General features: G+C 45.3%; 1 protein-coding gene across 1 annotated transcript in view; it reads right to left on the bottom strand.

Annotated features, from left to right (window-relative positions):
- Positions 1 to 247: 247 nt before the first annotated feature.
- LOC106582260 (endoplasmic reticulum disulfide reductase DNAJC10) overlaps positions 248 to 16537 on the bottom strand; it is a 28940-nt gene continuing 12650 nt past the window's right edge. The window contains exons 10-22 of the mRNA XM_014165151.3: positions 16383 to 16472; positions 15885 to 15995; positions 15664 to 15778; positions 15103 to 15230; positions 13324 to 13440; positions 9241 to 9342; positions 8861 to 9016; positions 8324 to 8457; positions 8049 to 8102; positions 7785 to 7932; positions 2273 to 2395; positions 1696 to 1812; positions 248 to 352 (exon numbers count right to left, since the gene is read on the bottom strand). Coding sequence (XP_014020626.2) covers positions 341 to 352; positions 1696 to 1812; positions 2273 to 2395; positions 7785 to 7932; positions 8049 to 8102; positions 8324 to 8457; positions 8861 to 9016; positions 9241 to 9342; positions 13324 to 13440; positions 15103 to 15230; positions 15664 to 15778; positions 15885 to 15995; positions 16383 to 16472 — 1407 coding nt within the window. The 3' untranslated portion in view covers positions 248 to 340. The remainder of the gene's footprint in view (positions 353 to 1695; positions 1813 to 2272; positions 2396 to 7784; positions 7933 to 8048; positions 8103 to 8323; positions 8458 to 8860; positions 9017 to 9240; positions 9343 to 13323; positions 13441 to 15102; positions 15231 to 15663; positions 15779 to 15884; positions 15996 to 16382; positions 16473 to 16537) is intronic.

Genomic DNA, 16537 nt, shown 5'->3' with positions numbered 1-16537 from the left:
AGTACATTCAGATATCAGGCAGGTCGACACCTACCATATGGACACACTCCATCTATAGAACTAGTAAAACCTAAGACAGCGAGTCAGAGTCTTCCCTTATCGTTGAATCAGTTGAGAAACAGGTTTGTTTTGACAGTACGACAATACTGAGGTAACCTTTCAATAACGTCTTCTTTCCTTGGCAGTAATCCTCCTTGCAGAAACAAATCTCTTCTCAGAGTCTTTTTGTTTGTTAAATGTGTGTGTGTGTGTGTGTGTGTGTGTGTGTGTGTGTGTGTGTTTGACCATCCTTTATGTTACCATAAGGAAAACCATCTCAGTGGAATCGACCCCCTTGAACTCACAATTCATCCTGCAGAAAGAGAGAGAAAAACAAAAAGAGAGAGAGAATGTGATTGTGGTTTGATACACTGAGACAACACAATCCAAAGTCACTTCAACTACCTATTAGCAGTTGAGAAAGATATGGCACATGGAAATCATAAGAGAGCTGTTTATGGAGACAGGTGGGATGGACAGAGTAGCTGAGGGGTGGGTTTAAAAGTTAATATTCTATAATAGTTGTGAGTGAAAACATGTATAATGTGTAAGTACTATTTCGATGTAACGTATATCAAAATACTTTATTATTGCTATGTAACTACTGTAAAAAAAAATTAAAAGCCACATATGTAAAATGTGTGTAGAATGTAGAGTGCACTCGGAAAGTATTCAGACCCCTTCACTTTCTCCAAATTTTGTTACGTTATAGCCTTATTCTAAAATGAATGAAATATGGGGGTTTTTTTCTCATCAATCTACACACAATGCCCCATAATGACAAAGAGGTAAAACAGGTATTTAGAAATACCTTATTTACATAAGTATTCAGACCCTTTGCTATGAGACTAGAAATTGAGCTCAGGTGCATCCTGTTTCCATTGATCATCCTTGAGATGTTTCTACAACTTGATTGGAGTCCACCTGTGGTAAATTCAATTGATTGGACATGATTTGAAAAGGCACACACCTGTCTATATAAGGTCCCACAGTTGACAGTGCATGTCAGAGCAAGAGCTCCGAAACAGGTTTGTGTCAAGGAACAGATCTGGGGAAGGGTACCAAAAATCTTTTGCAGCATTGAAGGTCTCCAAGAACAGTGGTCTCCATCATTCTTAAATGGAAAAAGTTTGGAACCACCAAGACTCTTCCTAGAGCTGGCCGCCCGGCCAAGATGAGCAATAGTGGGTAAAGGGTCTGAATACTTATTTTTTTTTATTTTGGTAAAAACCTGTTTTAGCTTTGTCATTATGGGGTATTGTGTGTAAATTGACGAGGGGGAAAAAACGATTTAATCAATTTTACAATAAGGCTGTAACATAACAAAATGTGGAAAAAGTCAAGGGCTCTGAATACGTAACAAAAAAGAAAGAAGTAAAAACATTTATTTTTGTCCTCCGAAGAGGGTCGTGGAAGTGGTGGATGGGCCTAATTTTTTAAATAATAATAATAATAATAATAATACATTGAAATAAAAACTGTTAGCAGTCATCTTGCCTGAATTAGGTAAGCCAAAGCCCAAAACACAAACTCTCACCTAAAAGTCTGTGCCAGAAAATAATATATTTCCGCTTGACTGCAAAGGTAAGCGATAGCTACTAAGATTAAAAAGCAAAACGGTGATTGCAGAGTTGCTGAATTGAGTAAGAAGCTTACCTTGAAGTTGTCCGCCTTGCCCTGTAACCATGGAGATAACTGCTGGAGCCTCTGGCGGAGGACGTCTGCGATGTTATTAGCATCCCGGCTGTTGACATGCTCCCCTCCCTGGTCGCGCTGGGGACAGAGGGATGAAAGGAGGAAGGGGTGGAAGGATGGATGGATGGAGGGACATGGAGTGGTAAAGGGATGGATGGAGGGACTAGTTAGGGCACAGTGCTCTGGGGGACTGACTCAATCTCTCTAATAATTTAAATGGTAAACAACTTTAGGCAAGAGGTCCTCAAAGAAAAATACTAAATCAAATATACAGTTAAACAAGTTTCAATAAGAATATCTAACTACTGGAACTTCTGATACATAGTATTCAAATGTATTTAACTTACAACTTGTAGCTTGTCCTCTAACAAGGACAGGAATAAGCAAGATAACGATAAGCTGCTATGATGAAAACAAACTATCATTGCCCCCTCTTTGTCAGGTCGTTAATATGAAAGATAATGTGTTGTCTTCTAAAAACCGTACCTGGATAAATAACTAACCCATTAAAAAAAGTTACCAATCAGCAGTCTCTTACCTTCTTAGTGCCCAGGTGTGGGTAGAATCGGACGCTGGGATAGGCTGTGATGCCAGCTGACTGACAGGTCTGGTAGTGGGCCTGACAGTCTACTTTCCCTGCCCTCACACTCCCTTTCACCATCTAGAAAAAGAAAGATTGCGTCAGAAAAAGTACCCTTTTCCCTATGTAGCGCACTCCTTTTGACCAGGGCCCATAGGGAGACCCATAGCACTCTGGTCAAAATCAGTGCACTACATAGTGAATAGGGTGCCATTCGGGAAGCAACCAAAGACATGGCCGCCCAGTGAATCAACACTTTAGAACCACTACATTATCCATAGGGCTCTGGTCAAAAGTAATGCACTACTGAATAGCGCACAACTAAGGGCTGTTCTTAGCTGCGAAGCGGAGTATTATTCATGATAAATCACTGGATCCAGTGCCGTATCTATTTTATGAAACGGTTCCCAACATATTACACAAAGATGAAGGACATGTTTTCAGTAAAAAGTTATTTTAAATGAGTAAATTTTATTTAATTTAATCCTTTCACGAGAGGTTATAGTCTGGACAAAAGCCAGTCGGTAGTTCCATTTCTGAGGTTGCTATAGGGCTGGACGGTATACCACATTTGATGATATACCGGTATTGATGCACGGACCGGTTTGGGTTTTTACTTTACCTTCTATAACGGTATTTGAATGTTTAGTTTGTTAAATGGGATACGCCGTGTTTAAAGTCAATTTTTATAGTTGACTTCACTACTTGAGTCATTTCTCTCTCCGCTCTCTCTCGCCATGCACTTTCCACACAGACCTAGCCCCAACCCGTGACTCAAGGAGCACCTTTGTTGTTCTTCAACCACCACGGGAAACTGGCGTTCAGTCTGCACGGTCAATGTAGGACATGCAACAATGTTCAAATCAAATGTTATTGGTCACATACACGTGTTCAGCAGATGTTATTGCAGGTGTAGCGAAGTGCTTGTGTTTCTAGCTACAACAGTGCAGTAATATCTAACAATTTCACAACAATACACACAAATCTAAATAAAGGAATGGAATTAAGAATATAGAAATACTTGTATGAGCAATGTCACAGCGGCATAGACTAAGATACAGTAGAATAGAATATATACATATGAGATGAGTAATGCAAAATATGTAAACATTATTAAAGTGACTAGTGTTCCATTATTAAAGCCAGTGACTTCAAGTCTATGTATATAGGGCAGCAGCCTCTAATGTGCTAGTGATGCTATTTAACAGTCTGATGGCCTTGAGATAGAAGTTGTTTTTCAGTCTCTCGGTCCCAGCTTTGATGCACCTTTATTGACCTCGCCTTCTGGATGATAGCGGGGTGAACAGGCTGTGGCTCGGGTGGTTGTTGTCCTTGATGATCTTTTTGGCCTTCGTGTGATATCGGGTGCTGCAGGTGTCCTGGAGGGCAGGTAGTTTGCCCCCGGTGGCGCATTGTGCAGACAGCACCAGCCTCTGGAGAGCCTTGCGGTTGTGGGCAGTGCAGTTGCCGTACCAGGCGGTGATACAGCCTGACAGAATGCTATCAAGTTTGTGAGGGTTTTAGGTGCCAAGACAAATTTCTACAGCCTCCTGAGGTTGAAGAGGCACTGTTGCGCCTTCTTCACCACACTGTCTGTGTGGGTGGACCATTTCAGTTTGTCAGTGATGTGTACGCCGAGGAACTTGAAGCTTTCCACCTTCTACACTGCGGCCCCATCTATGTGGATAGGGGGGGTTTCTGCTGTACTGTTGTGTCGTCTGCAAACTTGATGATTGAGTTGGAGGCGTGCGGGCCACGCAGTCATGGGTGAACAGGGAGGCCAGGAGGGGGCTGAGAACACACCCTTGTGGGGCCCCAGTGTTGAGGATCAGCGAAGTGTAGGTATTGTTTCCTACCTTCACCACCTGGGGGCTGCCATAAGGAAGTCTAGGACCCAGTTGCACAGGGCGGGGTTCAGACCCAGGGCCTCGAGCTTAATGATGAGCTTGGAGGGTACTATGGTGTTGAATGCTGAGCTATAGTCAATGAACAGCATTCTTACATACAGTGAGGGAAAAAAGTATTTGATCCCCTGCTGATTTTGTACGTTTGCCCACTGACAAAGAAATGATAGGTCTATAATTTTAATGGTAGATTTATTTGAACAGTGAGAGACAGAATAACAACAACAAAAATCCAGAAAAACACATGTCAAAATGTTATAAATTGATTTGCATTTTAATGAGGGATAATACCACCTAAATCAGTATATTGTTTGTGCAACAGTATCTTCTAAATCAACGAGGAAAAATGTAAAGCACTATTATGTTAGCTACATGAAGTACAGTTGAAGTCGGAAGTTTTCATACAGTTAGATTGGAGTCATTAAAACTTGTTTTTCAACCACTCCACAAATGTCTTGTTAACAAACTATAGTTTTGGCAAGTCGGTTAGGATATCTACTTTGTGCATGACACAAGTAATTTTCCCAACAATTGTTTACAGACAGATTATTTCACTGTATCACAATTCCAGTGGGTCAGAAGTTTACATACACTAAGTTGACTGTGCCTTTAAACAGCTTGAAAAATTCCAGAAAATTATGTCATGGCTTTAGAAGCTTCTGACAGGCTAATTGACATAATTAGAGTCATTTGGAGGTGTAACTGTGGATGTATTTCAAGGCCTACCTTCAAACTCAGTGCCTCTTTGCTTGACATCATGGGAAAATCTAAATAAATCAGCCAAGACCTCAGAAAAAAAAAAAAATGGTGACCTCCACAAGTCTGGTTCATCCTTGGGAGCAATTTCCAAATGCCTCAAGGTACCGATTTCACCTGTACAAACAATAGTACGCAAGTATAAACACCATGGGAACATGCAGCCGTCATACCGCTCAGGAAGGAGGCGCGTTCTGTCTCCTAGAGAAGAACGTACTTTGGTGCGAAAAGTGCAACTCAATCCCAGAACAGCAGCAAAAGACCTTGTGAAGATGCTGGAGGAAACAGGTACAAAAGTATCTATATCCACAGTAAAACGAGTCCTATATCGACATAACCTGAAAGGCCGCTCAGCAAGGAAGAAGCCACTGCTCCAAAACCGCCATAAAAAAGCCAGACTACGGTTTGCAACTGCACATGGGGACAAAGATCGTACTTTTTGGAGAAATGTCCTCTGGTCTGATGAAACAAAAATAGAACTGTTTGGCCATAATGACCCTCATTATGTTTGGAGGAAAAAGGGGGAGACTTGCAAGCCCGTAGAACACCATCCCAACCGTGAAGCACGGGGGTGGCAGCATCATGTTGTGGGGGGTGCTTTGCTGCATCATGAGGAAGGGAAAATGATGTGGATATAATGAAGCAACATCTCCAGACATCAGTCAGGAAGTTAAAGCTTGGTCGCAAATGGGTCTTCCACATGGACAATGACCCCAGGCATACTTCCAAAGTTGTGGCAAAATGGCTTAAGGACAACAAAGTCAAGGTATTGGAGTGGCCGTCACAAAGCCCTGACCTCAATCCAATAGAAACTGAAAAAGCTTGTGCGAGCAAGGAGGCCAACAAACCTGACTCAGTTACACCAGCTCTGTCAGGAGGAATGGGCCAAAATTCATCCAACTTATTGTGGGAAGCTTGTGGAAGGCTACCTGAAATGTTTGACCCAAGTTAAACAATTTAAAGGCAATGCTACCAAATACTAATTCAGTGTATGTAAACTTCTGACCCACTGGGAATGTGATGAAAGAAATAAAAGCTGAAATAAATCATTCTCTCTACTATTATTCTGACATTTCGCATTCTTAAAATAAAGTCGTGATCCTAACTGACCTAAAACAGGGAAGATTTACTGGGATTAAATGTCAGGAATTGTGAAAAACTGAGTTTAATGTACTTGGCTAAAGCGTATGTAAACTTCCGACTTCAACTGTTGCTTAGAGAAAACATTAAATGTAGCCTAAGATTATAGGGTCCCCTAGGAAACAGTGTCGAAATTATCCAAAATTTGTGCAGAAAGCTGATGAAAATGCTGAAAATTATTTTGTGTTGAATTGAACAGTATAATACAATCAGAATGGAGAAAGACCTATTGAAATCACTAAGCATGTATGTGTTGCCACCCTTGGGTCACGCACTACTCATAAAACAAATGTAGAACTTTTATTATTAAAAAAACACAAAATACCGACAAATCGTCTTTAACATTTTATACCGTGATATGATATTTTGGTCATAAGGCCCAGCTGTAGGTTGCTAGACAAAAGTGCAGGCTGACTAACGTTCTAATTTGGCAAAGGCTTTGCTTGCTAGTCAACTAAAGCTAACACAATCACATCAAACTCAACCAATCAGCAATCAAACGATGAATTTTATAATAGTAAATAGGGTGCCATTTGGGCACAGACAAAGAGGTGGCTGCCCAGTGGCTCAGACACTTCAGAACCATTACATTATTCAGAGCAGAGACACACAAGGCCCTCCATTGTTACTGTGATAATGTTACCAGCCTAGTGATCAAAGCACAGCACGTGTGTGGCGAGGGAGATACTTAAGTGATAATGCCCTCGAAGCCGGTGTTTGGAGGATATATTGGCACGGCTCGTCGAGGGCCAGTAAACCGTGCCAATATATCCTCCAAACAAAGGCTACGAGGGCATTATCACTTTTATACAACGGGTTATCAACATATTGAAATAACGATTTAACGTAACATATTTTCATAAATGTATTCCTACTATTACCACAAGATATATCCCGACACAAATCTAGGTTTGCTACCCAATGCGGCCTGTCGTTCCTTCTATCCGTTCGGTTGCCAGAGACGCGACCCAGTTGTTCGGTCTTTTTGATCTGTCTCTATGGACGTTTGTTCTAAATGTTCCATTGCCATACTGGCTGGCAAATTTCTTATCCCTTGCTTGCTAGTCAACTACGGTTAACTTAGTCACTTCAAACAGTGCAGCCCGAATAACAACAGTAGCAGCATTTGTTTAGACATCCATAACAATGAGTTGATGAGGCGCGATTTTGCCAGGCATAGAAAATATGCTCTCCGCTGTTGAAAACTAAATGTTAGTCTAAAAGAAATGTGAGAAGGTCTAGATGCTTTTTATAGTGGAGATCAAGTTTATAAATTGCCTGGATGGGTTGACAAGACAGTGGATTGCGCAGTCAGATGGAACAAGGTAAATAGGCATTTTAACTTCATAGATTCAGCCAGTGGTAACTTGTGGAATAGACAGAGGCTGGAATGCGGTTTTAACCAATCAGCATTCAGGATTAGATCCACCCGTTGTATAAAGTACAATAACTTCGCTCTAGTATGAAAATAACAATGTATTCATATTATAACCATGAATAGAGGCCATATTCATGAAGTGTCTCAGAGTAGATCAGTTGAGCCATTTATATCATAATAAATAAGATCAGCCTACATGGACAGGGGGTGCCTGATCCTAGAGCAGCGCTCCTACTCTGATGCTTTATGAAAACGGGTCAAGAAACATGGAGGAGTGGAGAAGATATCTTACCCGAGCGAGGACCTCGAACTCTGGGGCAAAGTGCTGGCATGGTCCACACCACGGAGCATAGAAGTCCACCACCCAGTGATCCGTCCCTCCTATTACCTTGTTCCTGAAGTCATCTGGAGTCAGATCCACTGATGCTCTTGGGAGAGTACTAAGACACAGACGGACAATGTATGAATTCCTTTCTGTTGACTACAAATCAGATACAAATGTTCCAATAATGGTGACTGTTAAAAGGCTAGGACAGAAACACAGGCGAGAACTTACCCCACAGCCCAGACTTTGAGAGAGTGAGCATCTCTGTGCCAGCCGTTGTAACTCCTGGTGAAAGAAATAAAAACAGCACTCTTATTTACAGACTTTACAACATAACTTAATGTAAACGTTACAATATAATTTAGTGTACATTTTACAACATAACTTACTGTAAACTTTACAAAATGTAAGCCATATGTACACTTTAAAACATGTAAACTTAGTGTAACCTGTAGAACACGTAAACAGTAACTATAGTAAGACTGAAAGAACAGTAAGGTACATACTGGTATATGTCTCGTCGGTTGGCGTTCTGAGGGTAGAGGCGTATCTCAGGGTAGGCTCTGACACCCTCTCCTTGGCAAAAGGAGTGGTGTTTCTGACAGTCTATCGTGCCCACCTTTATCATACCATTTACCGCCTGAGAAGAGACATCAGCAGACAGAAAACCAGGGAGAAAACTAAATTTTCGCTAGAGTGGATTAACATTTAGAAAATCTTCTTGACAAATGCATTAAGTTGGATTTGTTGATTACACCCACCCACCCTAGAATAAAATGAGATAATGCTAATATTTTATCTTGATAGATATCATGCATCTCTCTCCCTCTATGCTAGATTCAAGCCCCCCATATCCAGAGAACACGTCAGTGTTAGCTCTGTTGCTGTACCTACTGCCCTACCCGTGCCATCCTCCTCCACTCCGGCAGCAGGGCCGGGCAGGGCCCACACCACGGGGCAAAGAAGTCTACCATCCTACTGCCTATTACCTAGTAGGTATTCTATACAGCCTATAGCCTACCACCCTACAATCCACTACCTACCCGTGCCATCCTCCTCCACTCAGGCAGCAGGGCCTGACAGGGCCCACACCACGGGGCATAGAAGTCCACCATCCAGGTCTCGCTGTGTTTTCTCCTCTTCACCAGCTCTGCAAAGCTGTCTGGGTCCATGGACACCACAGTGGGGTCAACCAAGTCCTGGAAGAGTGGGGAGAAAGAAGAGTCACTACAGTAGGGATGTACTGTATAACAGTAACAGACAATTCAGACTATTGGCAATGGGAGAGTGCTACATTTCCTCCACAAGGTACAGGAAGTAACTATGTTGAGTCTCTTAGTTTTAAACCTTTGTGGCACTATAAGCACTGGCTCGAAAGGAGATGGCCCGATACTGTGAACTAGGCCAATGGTAAGCTTCTCACCTGTATGAACTCCAGGATTCCGTCAGCAGAGTGATGTCCCTCGTACTCATGGATGGAGGACTTGTTAAAGATTACCGTGGTCGGGTAAGCATGGATATTATACTGAAAACACAAACACAACATTACTGGTAGCTAGTACTACTTTTGATTAAATATCACAGTGGTTGCGTAGGCGTGGACTGAAAACAGCCACATAGGACATACAGTACGTTACATAACTGTGGTAGCCACTGCCACTTTCAGTTAACCATCAAAACCACAAACACATTTCATTTGGTTCATACTCAGGGATGTGATCAGGATATAAAATAGAACATCTTTATTTTGGCCAGGAAAAGTGGATACTGAGCTCACCACACAATCACAGGTGACAGGGCTGGAATGATAGCCCTACACCTAGCCTTGCTACAACACAGCCAGAGGAATGACGGCCCTACACCTAGCCTTGCTACAACACAGCCAGAGGAATGACGGCCCTACACCTAGCCTTGCTACAACACAGCCAGAGGAATGACGGCCCTACACCTAGCCTTGCTACAACACAGCCAGAGGAATGACGGCCCTACACCTAGCCTTGCTACAACACAGCCAGAGGAATGACGGCCCTACACCTAGCCTTGCTACAACACAGCCAGAGGAATGACGGCCCTACACCTAGCCTTGCTACAACACAGCCAGAGGAATGACGGCCCTACACCTAGCCTTGCTACAACACAGCCAGAGGAATGACGGCCCTACACCTAGCCTTGCTACAACACAGCCAGAGGAATGACGGCCCTACACCTAGCCTTGCTACAACACAGCCAGAGGAATGACGGCCCTACACCTAGCCTTGCTACAACACAGCCAGAGGAATGACGGCCCTACACCTAGCCTTGCTACAACACAGCCAGAGGAATGACGGCCCTACACCTAGCCTTGCTACAACACAGCCAGAGGAATGACGGCCCTACACCTAGCCTTGCTACAACACAGCCAGAGGAATGACGGCCCTACACCTAGCCTTGCTACAACACAGCCAGAGGAATGACGGCCCTACACCTAGCCTTGCTACAACACAGCCAGAGGAATGACGGCCCTACACCTAGCCTTGCTACAACACAGCCAGAGGAATGACGGCCCTACACCTAGCCTTGCTACAACACAGCCAGAGGAATGACGGCCCTACACCTAGCCTTGCTACAACACAGCCAGAGGAATGACGGCCCTACACCTAGCCTTGCTACAACACAGCCAGAGGAATGACGGCCCTACACCTAGCCTTGCTACAACACAGCCAGAGGAATGACGGCCCTACACCTAGCCTTGCTACAACACAGCCAGAGGAATGACGGCCCTACACCTAGCCTTGCTACAACACAGCCAGAGGAATGACGGCCCTACACCTAGCCTTGCTACAACACAGCCAGAGGAATGACGGCCCTACACCTAGCCTTGCTACAACACAGCCAGAGGAATGACGGCCCTACACCTAGCCTTGCTACAACACAGCCAGAGGAATGACGGCCCTACACCTAGCCTTGCTACAACACAGCCAGAGGAATGACGGCCCTACACCTAGCCTTGCTACAACACAGCCAGAGGAATGACGGCCCTACACCTAGCCTTGCTACAACACAGCCAGAGGAATGACGGCCCTACACCTAGCCTTGCTACAACACAGCCAGAGGAATGACGGCCCTACACCTAGCCTTGCTACAACACAGCCAGAGGAATGACGGCCCTACACCTAGCCTTGCTACAACACAGCCAGAGGAATGACGGCCCTACACCTAGCCTTGCTACAACACAGCCAGAGGAATGACGGCCCTACACCTAGCCTTGCTACAACACAGCCAGAGGAATGACGGCCCTACACCTAGCCTTGCTACAACACAGCCAGAGGAATGACGGCCCTACACCTAGCCTTGCTACAACACAGCCAGAGGAATGACGGCCCTACACCTAGCCTTGCTACAACACAGCCAGAGGAATGACGGCCCTACACCTAGCCTTGCTACAACACAGCCAGAGGAATGACGGCCCTACACCTAGCCTTGCTACAACACAGCCAGAGGAATGACGGCCCTACACCTAGCCTTGCTACAACACAGCCAGAGGAATGACGGCCCTACACCTAGCCTTGCTACAACACAGCCAGAGGAATGACGGCCCTACACCTAGCCTTGCTACAACACAGCCAGAGGAATGACGGCCCTACACCTAGCCTTGCTACAACACAGCCAGAGGAATGACGGCCCTACACCTAGCCTTGCTACAACACAGCCAGAGGAATGACGGCCCTACACCTAGCCTTGCTACAACACAGCCAGAGGAATGACGGCCCTACACCTAGCCTTGCTACAACACAGCCAGAGGAATGACGGCCCTACACCTAGCCTTGCTACAACACAGCCAGAGGAATGACGGCCCTACACCTAGCCTTGCTACAACACAGCCAGAGGAATGACGGCCCTACACCTAGCCTTGCTACAACACAGCCAGAGGAATGACGGCCCTACACCTAGCCTTGCTACAACACAGCCAGAGGAATGACGGCCCTACACCTAGCCTTGCTACAACACAGCCAGAGGAATGACGGCCCTACACCTAGCCTTGCTACAACACAGCCAGAGGAATGACGGCCCTACACCTAGCCTTGCTACAACACAGCCAGAGGAATGACGGCCCTACACCTAGCCTTGCTACAACACAGCCAGAGGAATGACGGCCCTACACCTAGCCTTGCTACAACACAGCCAGAGGAATGACGGCCCTACACCTAGCCTTGCTACAACACAGCCAGAGGAATGACGGCCCTACACCTAGCCTTGCTACAACACAGCCAGAGGAATGACGGCCCTACACCTAGCCTTGCTACAACACAGCCAGAGGAATGACGGCCCTACACCTAGCCTTGCTACAACACAGCCAGAGGAATGACGGCCCTACACCTAGCCTTGCTACAACACAGCCAGAGGAATGACGGCCCTACACCTAGCCTTGCTACAACACAGCCAGAGGAATGACGGCCCTACACCTAGCCTTGCTACAACACAGCCAGAGGAATGACGGCCCTACACCTAGCCTTGCTACAACACAGCCAGAGGAATGACGGCCCTACACCTAGCCTTGCTACAACACAGCCAGAGGAATGACGGCCCTACACCTAGCCTTGCTACAACACAGCCAGAGGAATGATGGCTGTACTATGCCTGTATGCCATACAGCCCAGAGGAATGACAGCTCTACTATGCCTGTATGCCATACAGCCCAGAGGAATGACGGCTGTACTATGCCTGTATGCCATACAGCCCAGAAGAATGACAGCTCTACTATGCCTGTATGCCATACAGCCAGAGGAATGACAGCTCTACTATGCCTGTATGCCATACAGACCAGAGGAATGACGGCTCTACTATGCCTGTATGCCATACAGCCGGGCGCGACGCCGAGCCCGACCAGGTGACGGCTGTACTATGCCTGTATGCCATACAGCCCAGAGGAATGACGGCGACGCCTGGCCTACGCCGGGTGACGCTCGCCTGTATGCCATACAGCCCAGAGGAATGAGCACGCCTGGCTACTATGCCTGTATGCCATACAGCCCAGAGGAATGACAGCTCTACTATGCCTGTATGCCATACAGCCCAGAGGAATGACAGCTCTACTATGCCTGTATGCCATACAGCCCAGAGGAAAGCAGTGCTACCGGAATAAATAAAAACGGCTTTGTTGATATGTGTGAGTCATACTAAGTCCATTGGATGAAACGCATATTATTTACTTAAATCATAAATACCTTCATTATAGTGAGAAATGATGTCATACAAGCAGGGCCATGATTTGGGGACATAGTTAAACTCTGTCTTGCATGGCTGGCTCCTCAATACTAGCCTAGTTGGCAGTCTTCTTAGCTAACATTCCACTCATATTACACCGCATCATATGTACACGACATGGAATACAAGAAGTGGAATGCTAGCTAAACAGACTGGCAACCAGGCTCCCTCAATACATCTAGGCAGATATTGTGGAATACATAGAAGAATAGCACATCTAGGGGGTTTGGATTTACGTTTGGTATGTTCTCCCGACACTCACCATGCTGCAGAGTCTCTCGTGCACGGTGCAGTCCAGCGTTCCGAACTTCATCTGACCAAACAGCTGGATCGAGGCTTTCCTCAGCTCAGGGAGGAGAGCACGACAGGGCGGACACCACTACAAGGAAACAGTATATTAGTATTTGTTCATGGACCTCACCCAATGTCTCAGCCAGCTCAACAGGATCTAGTCCACTTTACACAACAATAATGTCTGTTTACTTTCAGGGATTAATGTTAGTCACCAACAGATTATTATTTTAATAGCCACACCTACCTTATGACTACCGACCCGTAGCACTCACATCTGTAGCCATGAAGTGCTTTGAAAGGCTGGTCATGGCTCACATCAAAATCATTATCCCAGACCCACTCCAATTTGCATATCGCCCCAACAGATCCACAGATGATGCAATCTCTATTGCACTCCACACGGCCCTTTCCCACCAGGACAAAAGGAACACCTATGTGAGAATTCTATTCATTGACTAGAGCTCAGCGTTCAACACCATAGTGCCCTCAAAGCTCATCAATAAGCTAAGGACCCTGGGACTGAACACCTCCCTCTGCATCTGGATCCTGGACTTCCTGACGGGCCGCCCCCAGGTGGTAAGGAATAACACATCCGTCACGCTGATACTCAACACGGGGGCCACTCAGGGGTGAGTGCTCCTGTAGTCCCCTCCTGTACTCTCTGTTCATTCATGACTGCATGGCCAGGCACGACTCAAACACCATCATCAAGTTTGCCGATGACACAACAGTGGTAGGCCTGATCACCGACAACGACGAGAGCCTATAGGGAGGAAGTCAGAGACCTGGTAGAGTGGTGCCAGGACAACAACCTCTCCCTCAACATGATCAAGACAAAGGAGATGATTGTGGACTACAGGAAATGTAGTGAAGCAGGTTGAGAGCTTCAAGTTCCTTGATGTCCACATCACCAACAAACTAACATGGTCCAAGCACACCAAGACAGTCATGAAGAGGGCTCGACAAAACCTATTCCCCCTCAGGAGACTGAAAAGATTTGGCATGGGTCCTCAGATCCTCAAAAGGTTCTACAGCTGCACCATCGAGAGCATCCTGACTGGTTGCATCACTGCTCGGCCTCCGACCGCAAGGCACTACAGAGGTTAGTGCGTATAGCCCAGTACATCACTGGGGCCAAGCTTCCTGCCATCCAGGACCTCTATACCAGGTGGTATCAGAGAAAGGGACAAAAAATTGTGAAAGACTCCAGGCACCCGAGTCATAGACTGTTCTCTCTGCTACCGCACGGCAAGCGGTACCGGAGTGCCACGTCTAGGTCAAAAAGGCTTCGTAGCAGCTTCTACCCCCAAGCCATAAGACTCCTGAACAGCTAATGAAATGGCTACCCAGACCCCTCTATTATGCTGCTGCTACTCTGTTTATTATCTATGCAAAGTCACTTTAACTCTACCTACATGTACATATTACCTCAATTACCTTGACTAACCGGTGCCCCTGCACATCGACTCTGTAACGGCACCCCCTGTATATAGCCTCGCTATTGTTATTTTACTGTTGCTTTTTAATTATTTGTTACTTTTATATTTTTTACTTAATACTTATTTTTTCATTGTTGGTTAAGGGCTTGTAAGCATTGTTGGTTAAGGACTTGTAAGTAAGCATTTCACTGTAAGGTCTACACCTGTTGTATTCGGCGCATGTGACAAACGCGTAGTCAACACGTAGTCAACTGTGAACATCGATAAGCAAGTAGAGTATTAGTCACTAACATTAGGCTGATACTTACAGGAGCAAAGAAGTCAACTAGCCAGGGCTCCTTTCCATCACTGGGGAAGTTCTCTGGTCTCAGAGTGGTGACATGGGCGCTGACACTCTCCTTAGCAAACGCTATGATGTTATACAGCACATCCTTCCCTGCGAGAACAGAAATAGTTTCCCATTTATAAGAAATATATTGGAAATCTTACTCACTCAAGCTCTCATGAAAAACAAAACAAGAATAACAAAATACATTTTATTTAACCTTTATTAAACTAGGAAAGTCAGTTACGAACAAATTCTTATTTGTAATGACAGCCTACCCCGGCCAAACCCGGACGACACTGGGCCAATTGTGCGTCGCCCTATGGGACTCCCAATCATGGCCGGATGTGATGCAGCCTGGATTCGAACCAGGTACCACTGAGATGCAGTGTCTTAGACCACTGCGCCACTCGGGAGCCCCCCCCCCCCCGAGTAAATATACAAAATGTGCATATGTATACAACAACCAGTGAAAAGGAATGCCAAGTGAAATACAGAGATAAAATACCAAAATCGATTGAGTTCGAATAAGACGTTGACTTACCATGGTGTATCTCAAAGTCATGAATCCCAAGGCCTTTGAAGACAGCGATGCAGGGCTTTTGAATGTAGAAGGAGGCGCATAGTTCTGAGTCAGTAAGGCAGTCCACCTTTCCCACCTGAGAAAAAGCACAGAGTACTGGCAGTATTAAACATCCAGACTGAATCAGTGACGTGAATGAACAGTGAATCAGAGCGATATTCATTGTGGATTTCAGACCTTACCAGTATGTTGGCTGCCTTCAGAAGAGCCTTGAGCTTCTTATACTCATGAGATGCCATGGTCTTCTGTCCGAAAGAAAAACTGACCAGCCACCGATGATGGGCCAGTTTACTCTACAGAGACCGATGGAGAATAGAATAGAACACAATAGAATAGGACAGAATAACTGTACTTTTCCTAAATATTTCAGCATCACCACTAAAGGTGTTTTCCTCAACTGAAATCATGTCAGACAACAGATTATTTCATGTCAACTATATGTGGTTATTTTTAGTAGGTAGGTATATTATTACTAGGAAGAGGAAAGAACATCCACAACATTCGAGCCAGCCTCCAACTGTGACAACTGAGTCTGCCTCTCACAGATTGGACAGCACAGAGGACGCTGCACTAAGACATAACCCCCAATGAGGCACAATAAACATATGGTTGTACGAGATGGCAATACAGATGATTTTTACTGTACCTTAGATTTGATTATTGGGTTATTATTACTGTACCTGGAAGGTTTCCTTAGTAAGAGGCTCTAGGTCAGGCAGATGCTGCATCACCTCTCCATAGATCTCTCTGGTATCCAAACTCTGCAGGAACTGTTGTTGTGATGAAACCAATGTTTGTTGTAAAACTGGGATTTCAGAACAGTCACGATTCTATC

Source organism: Salmo salar, chromosome 21, assembly GCF_965601325.2.
Source record: "Salmo salar chromosome 21, fSalSal1, whole genome shotgun sequence".
Lineage (NCBI taxonomy): Eukaryota > Metazoa > Chordata > Actinopteri > Salmoniformes > Salmonidae > Salmo > Salmo salar.
Note: the sequence above shows the minus strand (reverse complement) of the source record. Positions and strands in the feature narration are given on the sequence as shown.